Genomic DNA, 13,875 nt, shown 5'->3' with positions numbered 1-13,875 from the left:
AGCACGGCAAATTATTCGGGGTCTGGGAAGCCTCGTATTTACATGAAATACCGGATCTGTTTAGATACCGTATTTCTTGGGCCTCGTATTTTGCCTCGTGTGAACACTAAATACCGGATTTCTTGCTACGTGTGAACGCGGCTTGTATCTCTCTCTTTCTCGGGCGCTATATATATATATAACATATGTATATATATGTATATATACCATGGTACACATATATTGATAACCACATTTTTATAGTAAGTTTCCTGTATAAAGGTGCTTGTTCCAGGGTCCACAATAATCTGGGTATAGCTATGGATAATTGTAAAACTGCAAATAAATATTTTTTCTATATTGAAAGTATTGTTAATTTCTTTCTTTTGGTGGTTGACCTCAATTTTGTTAACCCAAAATATATTTCATATTCAAAATTAGGTAATAAATATATGATTACATATGTTGTCATAAGTGTAAGATATTACATAAAACTTGATTGCAAATTTCCTGTAAGTCTTACACACATATTTAACAAATGGATTTAACAAATTGCATATGATGTGAAAATTAACTTGAGTTACTAGCATTTATCTAAATGAACAACTGATACGTATGTAATAAATTTATATATTTATTTTACATACATTTAATAATTTATAGCTCATGACCCTTGAAAATCCTGCAACTCTGACCTATTCACACGCAGCAGCAAATATTTGGTATATAATATTACTTCATACATACAATGATTTATGCCCATTGCGATAGTATAATTGATCTACTATTATATTAAAAATATCAGGCAAGCGCGTGTCACTGAGAGCAAGAAGCACGAGGATGTAACCCATTTTGTATAGAAAACCTTCCCGTTTACTTTTAGCTTATTAAAGCAAAGTTTGAACGAACAATTGTTAGCAGTACTTGCTAAATAATTAATTATTGGGCTTTTGTTCTTGATAAATTACTTTACGCGTGTGCCGATTGGTTATAATATTTTCTCTCGATCACTCGATGTCTGCTCTTAATCAATCTGTCAATCACGACGAAACACAAGAACAGCTGTGGGGGCAGCACCGTTCAGAAACAAAATTCGCAGAGTAGAAAATTTGTCTTTTTCTGTGATTTCTCGTATAAGTCATGTCCAACGAAGGGCTAAAAGTAAAGGTGGATAATAATAGTGAAAATATAGATGCACTACAACGAGAAGTGGAGTCATTGAAGACGAAACTAGAAGAGGAACGACTAAAACTCAACGATGTCACACGTAAGAGTTCCAATCCAAACACTGCTCACTACCCTAGGCTAAACTATAAGCATAGTATAGATTTCAGTTTTATAATCACACAGGACTCGTTAAAAACACAAAATTAAACATATCCTTGACGAAATTGTGTGCGGTGAATCTAGTGTACCACCAAATATAGCTTTAACGCGTTAGAATTCTAGTACACTTTGACTTTATGCAACATATATCTAAAAATGAGGTTCAATGATAGAGAACATGGGTCTCAATAAAACCAATGTAATTTACATCAATATAAATATAATATTACATCAATATAATAGGTTAGGGTTATGGTTAGGGTTAGGATTAGGGTTAGGATTAGGGTTAGAGTTAGGGTTAGGGTTAGGTTTAGGCACATTGGTTTTATTGGGACCCATGTTCTCTATCCTTGGGCCAAAAATGATGCACACACCTACATGTATCACAGAATGATACACAGATTTGCGTGTGTAATAAAACAAGACTTTCCGTATTGCGTGTTTGGTCGTATATTCCTGTGATACACGTTATTCTGAGGATCATTCCATGATGCGTCACTATGCACAAGATGGTGTAACTTTACGCACACCGTTATTTAGAAAAGAATGTTAATCTGCACCTCATTGTGATACAACGTAATAATTCTTGGTATCATTTCATGGTGCATTACTAAGTATTAGGTGTACTGTACTCTGACTTGAAACAAGTAAATCTGGTCACCAAGTCATGATACATGTATTTATAGCATCATTTTTAGATCCGTAAGCTGTATAGAATGTATTTGCATCGACAATATACATTTGTTTAGTTTGGTACTCGACATAACTTTGTTTTCCTGTTCATGCTTGTTTATATTATGAAGAAATCATCTGGGTGGTTATATACCATAGCTGTGTGATCAGGTAACATAAGCTAAGGTAAGGACTGTAAAAATTCTTATAAGAAAATTAGTGGGTACAGTTTAGATAATTGTTTATTAAAATTGTACCAGTATTTGTATTCACCACAGCCTGGCTACAAAGATATTTAAAAAATAAGTTTGGGCATGAAAACGTTGAAATGCACAGAGATAGGTATAGATTGTTTCTAAATTTCAAAAAAAATGTTTGTATTTGAAATGGAGATTACTTTTGTTTGTATGTGTATATATGTAGGTGAAGCAAATGGCTATGCATTGCCTCTTTATTTACTTGATCAATGAGTAATTTATTCTAGACAGTATTAGGAATTTTAGCAGGTTCTGCTGTGTTGTCATAATTGAAAAAAAACGCAGCTACAGTATATTATGCGAACTCCATTGAAATTATAATCTGTATTTATTTACACTATTATCTTGTATCTTAATTAGATTAAGGGTAAAATAACTTATATACGTCAGGGGTTGAAATAAGCGATGGTCCGATGGTCCGATGGTCCAGGGCCATCAAATAATCAGGAGGACCATCAGATTTTCAAAGTCAATGGTCCGACAGACCATTGAATATTTTGGTCCCATTTTATGGTAAATTTCTTGCACGCCGCATTACTTTTAGAGAACAATTTGAAATTTAGGAGGACCATCTAAATTTCAAACTAGATGGTCCTGTGGACCATCTCTTTTTTTCTCCTTATTTCTACCCCTGTAGTGTACTTAGTGGGTAATAGTTAAGTTCATAAATCATAATGAAATAATATAATAATATGTTATATGTATTGTAATACAATGTAATGCAATGCAATGTAATACAATACACCATAATACTGTACAATACAATGCAATAAATTATAGTGCAATACAATATAATATGAATATAATTACATCCTTGATTAAGTATTAAAAGTTGGTGAACATATATATACATCACTATAACTTGTGTATAATATTTTCTATTAAGTAGGTGTGCTGTCAAATCTCTCCGATTCATGCTTTTGTTTATTTAGATTGCTAAATTTTCCGCCTCACTTTACCACTCTAACATGTAGGGCCTACTTGTCCACTCTGTGATACCAATTCCCAGTAGTTGCACTGTCCACATGTTAGGCATCCTTGCCATTTGTCATCCATATTCTTACCATCCTCATTGAAGATTCTGTCATTTGATACAGTGAAGGTGGTCAGTGCCATAGTGCCTTATATCCTCAGTCATCATTTACTAAAGTCTGACCGGTGCTGGTGTTATAGGTATGTTCCTACCTACAGCATCATTTTAGTGCAATCTCACTTAGTGCATTCATCATTGGTATGTATTTGGACACCCGTGTGTCCTTACCCTGGTATGGTGTGTAATTTTTGTGCCACCCTTGATCCCACATGTTTTTGTTTCAGTGCCAGACGTGGCCGGGAGGCTAGAATCAATACCCAGTCTGAACATTAAGGTGCGGCGTGTTCTGAAGGGCCACCAAGGCAAGGTCCTCGCGATGGACTGGAGTCAGGACAAGCGTCACATAGTTAGCTCTTCGCAGGTGAGTGTTGTATTGATACAACTACTACGGTACCTCTTCAAATAAGTTCATAGTTTCACGGTGATATTCTGTGATGTCATTTCATGATAGATATAATACCCCCGTCAGACTGGACGGCGACCATCCGCGACCGTACGGCGACCAGAAAATGTACAAGGTCGCCGGCAAACGTTAACACAATGCGAGAAAAAGTCCCAACAAATTACAAACTTGAAAAAAAACCGCGCTCTTACCACTGCCTATGCGATCATACCACGTTCTCACGGCGCGCCTGCCATGACCTCTCCGCGCTTATGGCGTTTCTATTGAGATCTATGGGCTTGGCAACGGCGATCACCGGCGTTCCCGCGGCGCTCTCACCACGCTCATGGGGTTCTTACCACACGTCTTCTACGTGTATCGCGACTGCACGGCGATCTCACGGCGTTTCTACCACGTTCTCACGGCGACTATATAAGCTGGTCAGATTTTCGGAAATTTCAACTGTATAGTTGTGCGTTTGCTGAGTAGAAACACGATGCCGAAGAAACAAGCTACCAGAGGCCGAGGCCGGGGCCGTGGCCGAGACAGATCGGCATGAAACAGATCGGCAGATCGGATGAGACAGATCCATGAAGTCGCCGTTGCAAAAATGTTACCATTTTCGCAGCGTCTTTGCCACGCGTATACTGCGCGTGTACTACGTTTATAGAGATGTTACGATGCTTGTCTCACGACCTTCGCGACCCCACCGCGTTCTCACCGCGTTCCAGGTCAGATCGCCGAACCTTCGCGTTTGTTTTGAACATGCTCAAAACAAACGCCGTGACTCGGCGATCATTGGCGACCATGGCGACCACAGCACGATGTCTGGCGTTTCCACGCTTATACCACGCTTATGGCGACCTTGCCGCGCTTTGGGCCCATTTTCCGTTGCCGTAGCAGCGCAGTAAGGACGCCACCCTGGTCTGACGGGGGTATAACTATAAGCAATAAAGCATATATATACTATGCTTGGATTTATTGTTAATCGAAATTGCGCATACTGCTACCTTACATCTTCTAGTGCACGAGATAAGTTCCTGAAGCCACTTCACTAACGAACATGTCTGTTTAATGAGATCATTATAATATATGAGTTGGGGCTCACACGTGATCAGTGTCAGTATGGTAAGCTAGAGAGTTATGCTTGTAAACATTATTGGTACTTTTCTCTCTCTAATGTTTTGATTGAGTTTTGTCTTGAATGATATTATACTCATTACTGCGTACGTAATGTATGTATAGCTAGCCTAATAGTCGATGTGTTAATCCTCTTTTAATATTATGAGTCAGTCCTATAGCATAGTACAAATTTCCTAGTGTAGTAATCTGTAAAGCATCTGATTTACGCATAAATAAGTAGATTGCAGCCATAACAAGTCCAATGGACCTCTTTCATCACATTCAATAACAAGTATCTCTGGATTTTGGCTGTTAAAAACTTTCAATACAAAATTCTACAGTTTACATCTTACATATATATATATATATACGTAAATAAACCTGAATGCCTACAGTGAATTAGATGCTTACAATTGCATCTAGAGTCGAGATAGTGTAGTGGCAAGAGCCGAGTCAGATTACACTTCTACAACACAACGTCTGACGTACTGTAACTGGACTATCTCATTAGAAAGTCTAGTAGTCTACAAGTGCGCAGTACGTAATCGGGGGGTGAATTTTGCATCCAGCAGGGTTGCATTCACATCGATTCGGATCTCAATCCAGAAAACATTCGGTGATACCAAATACTTTTGTGCTCACGATCTAGATCAAATATTGTCATAACTCATAGTGAGTGTCGAATGGAAGCTTGCCTGATCGTGATTGGCTAGTTCAGTCATTCGTTTCCAATACACGATCCGTCGATGCTGAGTTCGTGAGGTAGGGCGCTCTGGTTGGGCTAGCCCCTGATAGCACGATGTAAGCAAAACGCGCACCCTGGATAACGCACCTGCTAGGATGTGACTAGAGCTGATTCCATGAGTTTTTTGTTTTTGATTTGTTGTATTACGTTGCAGTAACCAAATTTGGCATCAAGGCAATGGAAGTTTAAAACGAGTTAACTTTTCCACACTCTATATTTGCTTAGTGCTAAGCAGAGAAGCAGTGTGTACCATTTTTCAAGTCTTTGGTATGACCCGGTCGGGAGTAGAATACAATAAGGGTTTGTTTGAAAGACATAGGTTTTGGGCTGCTAGAAATACCTAGGATTAAGGTTGTTAGAAGTACCTAGTTTTAGTGTTGCTAGATATGTTTAGCATTGTTAGAAATATTTTGAATTAGAGTTGTTAGGTATGTAAAGATTTAAGTTTGTTAGAAACGCATGGGCTAGGCCGCTAGGGTTGTTAAAAATTCACATTTTTCTATGCTTTCAGGTTATGGGGCCACTGCAGATGTCTTTTAGCTTATTTATGTGATTTGACATGATCTTCTATTGCATTTATTCTGCCTGTGTTTTGATGGCCATACTTGTGTACTTGCAGGATGGAAAGATGATTGTTTGGGACGCATTCACAACTAACAAAGAGCATGCTATAGCAATGCCAACCACTTGGGTGATGGCATGCTCGTATGCCCCCTCTGGCACTCTTGTCGCCTGTGGGTGAGTAGTAGCACTAGTAATAATTATTAGCTAGCTCATGTAAAATGAAACGTACTGACGAACTGTCAGCGAATATACGATCTGTCTCTCTTTGTTTCTATCACAGCGTGGCACCCAGCCATGTACACCTGACACACTATCTTATTTCTGCCTGGAGTGGCTGACTGTGATGACATATTATTATATGATGACATATATATATATACTACGTGATGGCTTCATTGCTGTCCAGGTGGTTTACTTCACACATTACAAACATTGTTTTTTCGATCTGTGTACACGTAGAAATTTTGTTTCTCACGAACAAAGCATCTCATCTCTTACATGTGTTTGCAGCGGCCTGGACAACAAGTGCACGGTATATCCACTTAGCTTTGATGAAGACGTGACAGCAAAGAAGCGACCTGTTGCAACTCACACCAGCTATATGTCATGCTGCAAGTTCACCAACTCTGATCAACAAGTCAGTACCAGTCAATGATTCACTGATCTCGTTAAGATTGTTTCCTTGTTAATGATGTGCGAGCAAATGCTTTTCTTTCGGACGCCCTGTTTATACATTGTAACGCCCTGTCTTATTAAAGTGGTTAAGACTAGCTCCTAGATATTCCCCGCTGCCACAGTAAGTTATTCTGGGGCCAAAAACACGTTCAGCTCCCCTTATCGTTGTGATCTCAGCTCCTCTCTCTTTCGCTCTCTCTCTCTCTCTCTCGCTTTCTCTCTCTCTCTCTATCTCTCCCTGTCTCTTTCTCTCTATCTCTTTTGCTCTCTTTCTCTCTCACTCCCTCCCTCCCCTCCTTTCCTCTCTTCATCCCTCATACCCTCCCTTGTTCCTTCCCTCCACCCCTTTTCTCTCTCTCTCTCCCTCTCTCCCTCTCTTTCTCTCTCTTGCTCTCACTCTATCTTCCTCTCTCTCTCTCTCTCTCTCTCTCTCTCTCTCTCTCTCTCTCTGTGTACTCTCTCTCTCTCTCTCTCTCTCTCTCTCTCTCTCTCTCTCTCTCTCTCTCTCTCTCTCTGTGTAATGTTCCAAACTTTGATCCATTAGCCAGCATTTGTCTTCCGTAACCACACTCAACCTAATATCTGCACACACACTCGTTAGATAGATAGCCAGGGATTGAAGTTAATGGATGCATGGATGCACCAGTTTACTCAAACATTTACTTGTGTGCATGATAGTGCTTTACGTTGCACCGAAAATATTTGTGCAGTGATATTGCTTAAAAGCAATGTTATAGGTAGGTGAGTGAAAATAGTCCATTCACAAAATACTTTTGTCGTCCAATCACAAAATACTTTTATCGTGCAATCAGAAATTGTGACGGCACGGCAAGTTTTAAAAATGCGTTTTGAAAAAGAGAAAAATTTTGACCCGCCGATGCTCTATTGTTTGCTCTCGCAGATTCTCACGGGCAGCGGCGACAGCACGTGCGCCCTCTGGGATGTTGAGAGTGGGCAGCTGATGCAGAGCTTTCACAACCACACGGCCGATGTGATGTCTATCGACCTGTCTCCCTCTGAAACGGGAAACACCTTCGTGTCTGGGGTGAGTGTAGCCTAGCGCCATTATACAAGCTGGTCTTCAGACTCCAACTAAGGTTGGGGGGTAATGACGGCCAGTGAAACGTACGGGTAGATATTATCTACAGTTGTTTGGCTGTATAAGTTAATGTTAAAGTCAGTATAAAGCTATGTGTTGCAAGTTTCTGCTCCGTATTTCTCGCCTGCGTACCCAGCGCGTGGTAGCGAGTAGCGTTTGTTAGCCGTGTGCTGTTGTTTGCGTTACAGGGATGTGACAAGATGGCGATGATATGGGACATGAGGACAGGAGACTGTGTGCAGAAGTTTGACGGCCACGATGCTGATATCAACACTGTCAAATTTTACCCGAGCGGTGACGCTTTCGCCTCCGGGTCCGACGACGGAACTGTGAGTCTGGATACATGGCGCCATCTATGAGCACGAACGTTCAAAAATGTTTTCCATGTTTTTTCTGAGGCTGTTTATGGATAGATAGTATAATATATATATATAGCTATAAGCGTTTGGTAACAAACTACAGTTGTTTTAGCTGAGTATTTCTGGATCGTTATTATCCGTCAGTAATTTGCAGATGGGCAAGAATTTTATTTGGAGATCTGATTAGTTGCAGTTGTCATGGGCATGTAGGAAAATGCCGTATGAACGCACGTTAAGTGTTGTACCACATGTTTTGCTGATCTGCTAATCGTGATCCCGTAACATTGTGTGCACAAGTGTTTGTGCCACAGTGTTATTAGTAAATTGTTTCCTTGATTATAATTAATGGATTTTATTATTAATATTTGTTAGTAAGCGGCTACCGTTCATGTGTGTTTGACATGTGTTCTATGTTTTCTCTCTGTAGTGTTGTCTTTACGACCTGAGGGCGGACAAAGAAGTGAACTGCTACACCAAGCAGAGTATAATATTTGGCGTCAATGCTGTAGACTTTTCAGTTAGTGGTGAGTAGCAGCCTGTTGGTGAACACACCAACGGGAATAGCTGTAGGAAACAGCACCCTGTGCTCAGTGAGTGCAGGTGTTTTTGTATAATTTCTACAAAACAGATCAACCAATTGGGTGACAACAGATCGTTCACTGGTTTTTATAACAGTGTCAAGATTTTTCATTGTTCAAACAATGGCCATTGTTAGTATCTTATGATTATCTTACAGTTATCTCACAAACATTGTTCCTACGATGGCCATTGTTATTACCTTGTGATTACCTCATAGTTATCTTGCAAATATTGTTCAGACGATGGCCATTGTTAATACCTAATGATTACGCCACAGTTACCTAGCAAACATTCTTAACATTGACGGCCATTGTTATTTTAATTACTTATCCTTTTCGTCCCCCGATGGGACATAAGGCCGTGCAACATTCGGATCCACTGTTTGGGTTTTTCGATTCGTTTTGGTTTCCGTAACAAAGTGTTTTTTACAGAATCGGGTCATTGACCCCATGTCTAAGTTCATTTATAACAGTGTCAAGATTTTTCATTGTTTAAACGATTGCCATTGCTAGTACTTTATGATTATCTTACAGTTACCTCACAAACATTGTTCCTACAGTGACCGTTGTTATTACCTTGCGATAACCTCACAGTTACCTAGCAAACATTGTAGAGACGATGTGCATTACCTTGTAGGGCGGCTGTTGTTCTCCGGATACAATGATTACACAGTCAACGTGTGGGATACCCTGAAAGGAAACAGGATCTGCATTCTGTACAGTCACGAGAATAGAGTGAGTTGTCTCGGAATGTCACCAGATGGTACTTGTCTATGCACGGGCAGTTGGGACTTCACACTCAGGGTAAGTCAGTTTTAGTTACAGGCATGCGAACGCAACACACTCACGCGCATGCGCACGCACTCACGCGTGCACGCACACATTAAAAGTGTTGTAGGTTAAGGTTCACTGGAAATATTTTATTACGATTTTTTATTTAAATACACGCCTTCTAGTTTTTGGCTTAGAACCCAGAAATCTTATATTCCCCTATTATCTACAGAATTTATTGCATAAGAGTTGGAATGAATTTTCTATTGCTAGTGCTTATTTCTTTGTGCTCAAACTTGGTATTATTGAATTACAATGCCTAGCTAACACAATACCTATTTATTTAAACATGATTTTTTTTGGCAGATTTGGGCATAACACTACAGAATAGACTACGCCAATGGCGGGAACAAGGAATCCCCATGCACAGGTGCAATTTATAGACCCGTCATTGTCTATAATTGATTAAATGTGTCAGCACAGGTTTAGCAAACTCAGCCATGTGTCAGCATTAGCTACTTTTTGAACACAAAAGTATTATTAAATGTACATGTATATTATTAGCTTGATTCTGAGAGAGATAGATAGAGGGAGAGCTAACTAGTGAGAGAGGGAGTGGTAAACCTTGCACTGCCTAGAGGCTGATTTGCACTGCTCTTCCAACAAGCGAAACGAACACTGGTAACAATGTCAAGCGCTTTACGTCGGGCGACACGTCTTGTGTAACACATTTGTCTTGTGTGTGAGCTACGCTGCTGCTGTCTCTGTGTGTGACGCATATGTTGGGAATCAACTACTTTGGTGTGTTTGTTACACCATTGCTCTGCTCATGGCTTTACCAGCGTTCTGCTTCGTATCCTGATTAAACAGGAGACGTTATGAGTCCTTGATGGACCACCAAGGACGCATCTGTTAGTGGAAGTTTTCTGTATGCTACAGAAGCTGGTCAGAGTTTCCCTGGTATGTGCTGCCACCTAGTGGTGAAAATTGCAAGTATCGCGTGTTTTTTCGACCATGTTTCGTGACGCATTTGATAACAGTTTGGTAGCAAAATCAGATGATAATTTTCATCATCATATACCTTTCGCCACTTAGTGGCAGGCCATGGAAGCAGGTGCTTCCAGTTACAGTGACATCTTTAGCCACGATGTTCCAGCGAAAATTCTAGTCTTCCTATGGAATGAGGTTTATTATCGATATTCCAGGTTTTTTGCCTGAGATTCTATGATTGATCATGTAGCTGTGTACAATAACCCCAGAGCTAAGAATTTATGCGTTTTTTCTCAGTAAAATTTAGCCACGACCGTGCGTACATTGGCAGCAGCAGCCTGTTAGCTCGTGTGTGCGTGTGTGTGTCCGTGTGCAGACGCAATTAGCTGACACTGTACCAGGTAGTTACCTACACCTTCTAACTCGATTTATTAGAGTTTTAATCTCACATCGGTCTAGTCACTGGTTTTGTACATGCGTCGTTGTATAGTTTAGCTGGAGTGTGGCAGGGGCTGTCTGGCACAATCTAGTATATATATGTGCTTGAACACTCTCCCTCACTTCTAAGAATCCCCTCCTGTTGAATATAATATCAGCGTGCATTTAGGAATCGTTAGTAAACTGTTGATTTTCGGGTATTAGCTTTGATTGTAACGATATGGCGAGAGCGCGAGAGAGGAATCGAGTGATGAGAGAGGGGTGAGTGCATGGATAGGTGCACATACTACGTTACGTGCTGCCGTATAGGAACTAGATTTTGTTTTACTTCTTGTTGAAGTACTCTGTGTTTTCTGCTGCCCTGCTGCTTAACTCTCCCACCCACCAATATGCGTCTTTCTCTGGCATATCTCCATTCCTACCCCGTTCCTCGTACTATGTACTACTGTCATACTTCCTCGTCCCCCTGTGAATTCTTGATATATGTTTACTCTCTGTATCCTCTCTCTAGCCGCCCTGTTCTATGCCACAGCTTGCGTTCTTGGATGTGGCAGGTTTCGTAATCATCCTACACCCACCCTATCATCCTATCCCTGTGCTTTTCTCCAATTTATCCTGCTCTCTACTCCCTCCCCTACGCCATCTCTATCTTACGTATCCTCCACCCTCCCTAACGTGATCATCACGGACACTTCACGTCTCCCACACATCGTGCTCTTCACCTTCCCTCGCCCCTTCTTATCTCACACTTCGTCCACCCTTCTCCCATTCCTTCGACTATTCGGCCAACACTCCTATGCATTACGATGAGATAGTGTCTCTGTAGATAGAGAGAGAGAGGGAGCGACGTTTCGGTTGTTGTTGATGTTGTTGGGTGGAAGCGTTGCTATGGGGTGCTGACGGCCGGCACATCCCCGCTCCTCGCGTATTTTTCTCTGGACTGTCGACGGCAACGATGATTTGCGCAGCGGCAGCGGCGGACGCAGGCGGGCGGACGCGCCGACGAGAGACTGTACAGTACGTGTTGCTATGTTGTCGCGCCGCGGCTCGCTAGGTGCAGGGAAGCTAGGCGCCTCGCTGTCCGCCCACTCTCCCTCGTAGCTGAACGCGTTCCATCGGTTCGTCAAACGATGGTGGCGCCACGGAGAGCAGTGTTCCGGCGATGGGGGTTAACGGTGTTTGTTTTGTTGCCACGGGAAGTGGCGGGGGGTCTCGCGAGATCGCGCATGCGGTTAGCGAAACCAGCGAGGACACACCCGGGGGAACGGGGGGGGGGGCGAGCCTGGAATCGTGAGGCAGGCTGGAATCATGTGTAGGTGTGTGATCTTTTATTTTAGCAGTTTTCCAATCGTGACACAAATCCCCTAGCTAGTCCGAGTATCCGCAGCCCCTCGCTGGAATCGTGGTTTCTGTGATTCACTCTAGGTGGCAGCTAGGGAGCGAGAGTTGTGGGCGGTCGCGTGTGTACATATATATCTACCCTGCATCTATAGATTGGCGGTCATGTGCAGTGCAATTTTTAAGACCAAAGACGTATTTTAGGGTTATTTATTCATGTATGTGCTATTTACTTGTTAGGGTATTTATTTATATTTAAACATCCATTGTTATTTACAGACATCTACATGTATGTATACACTTTGCAAATGTGTGCGCGTGCACGCATGCGCACATGTGTATGAGCGCTAGCGTGAGATTAAGAGTGTGAGTGATAAAAAGCAGAAATACAAGAGCAAACGAAAATGTGCGAGAGAGTGCAAGTGTGTGCGTGTGTGTGTGTGTGTGTCTGAGAGAGAGAGGTGAGAGAGGGAGGATTGAGTGAGAGAGATTGAGTGCAAGAGTGAGTGAGAGGTAGCGAAGGGGAGAGAGAGAGACATCGAGGCTATTGGGCCTTCAGTACAGACGTGGTTAGATCGAGTGAGAAGTTCCACCTAGTATACAGAACAGTTACGTACATCTATCGTGATACTGGCTTTGACCAATACTGCGGCAGTGCTTGTTAGAGCCTACCTGTTACAGATGCTGCCAAACACGTGACAGGTGCTGCCGATCACGTGACAGGTGCTGCCGATCACGTGACGGGTGCTGCTGATCACGTGACAGGTGCAGCCTATCACGTGAGAGCTGCAGCCGATCACGTGACTGGTGCAACCGATCACGTGACCATTGCAGCCGATCACGTGACGGGTGCAGCCGGTCACGTGAGGGTGCCGCCTATCACCGTGTGGCGGCTTTCGTTATTCACCTGCCGAGGAGAATTTGTTAGGCACGTGCGGTTTTTCACACAACGTCGTCGTCGAGATTATGATCGCGCGGTGCGGCCGCTCGGTGGCGCCACCGTGCAGTGCGCGCGTGCGCTGGTAGATGCTGGGATACGTACATGTAGACGTCGGGCCATCACATCAGTTATCACTCATGACACGCGCGTATTGTGCATGTGCGCTGTAGACGTGCACTTTGTTTTATTGACGACACTGCAGTTATGTAACAGAAAATAAAACCACTTGAAATAACCGACTCGCGTTTGTGTGAATGAAATGTTTACTTGAATGCATGCGACACGATCTGTTATCATCTTCACCGTCATCATCGTCATCACCATCTTCAGCAGCAGTAGAAGCAACAGCAGCAGTACCGCCATCGTATCAGTAACATTATCAACTTCATCATCTTTCAATCACTCAATCATAATTATCTTTGTTGTTGTCATCATTATCATCATCGCTGTCACCAGTAGGACCTAAGTGTGATGTACTTAATTGAAATAATAATAAATGCTACGTGCAAAAACGACACGATTTCAACGATATATATATATATATATA

The 13,875-nt window shown here is 42.0% G+C and overlaps 1 protein-coding gene across 1 annotated transcript; it reads left to right on the top strand.

Moving 5' to 3' along the window:
- The first annotated feature begins 1,074 nt into the window (after positions 1 to 1,074).
- Positions 1,075 to 13,565, top strand: LOC106812788 (guanine nucleotide-binding protein subunit beta-5-like). Its single transcript, XM_014816763.1, has 9 exons — positions 1,075 to 1,246; positions 3,552 to 3,688; positions 6,196 to 6,314; positions 6,651 to 6,777; positions 7,717 to 7,860; positions 8,103 to 8,243; positions 8,701 to 8,797; positions 9,489 to 9,655; positions 9,989 to 13,565. Exons 1-9 carry the CDS (start codon positions 1,120 to 1,122, stop codon positions 9,998 to 10,000), a joined length of 1,071 nt encoding a protein of 356 aa, XP_014672249.1. The 5' UTR covers positions 1,075 to 1,119; the 3' UTR covers positions 10,001 to 13,565.
- Positions 13,566 to 13,875: the final 310 nt, after the last annotated feature.

The sequence above is a fragment of the Priapulus caudatus genome, unplaced genomic scaffold (assembly GCF_000485595.1).
Source record: "Priapulus caudatus unplaced genomic scaffold, Priapulus_caudatus-5.0.1 Scaffold686, whole genome shotgun sequence".
NCBI lineage: Eukaryota > Metazoa > Priapulida > Priapulimorpha > Priapulimorphida > Priapulidae > Priapulus > Priapulus caudatus.
The sequence above is the reverse complement of the archived record's forward strand: the minus strand, read 5'-3'. Positions and strand labels throughout refer to the sequence as shown.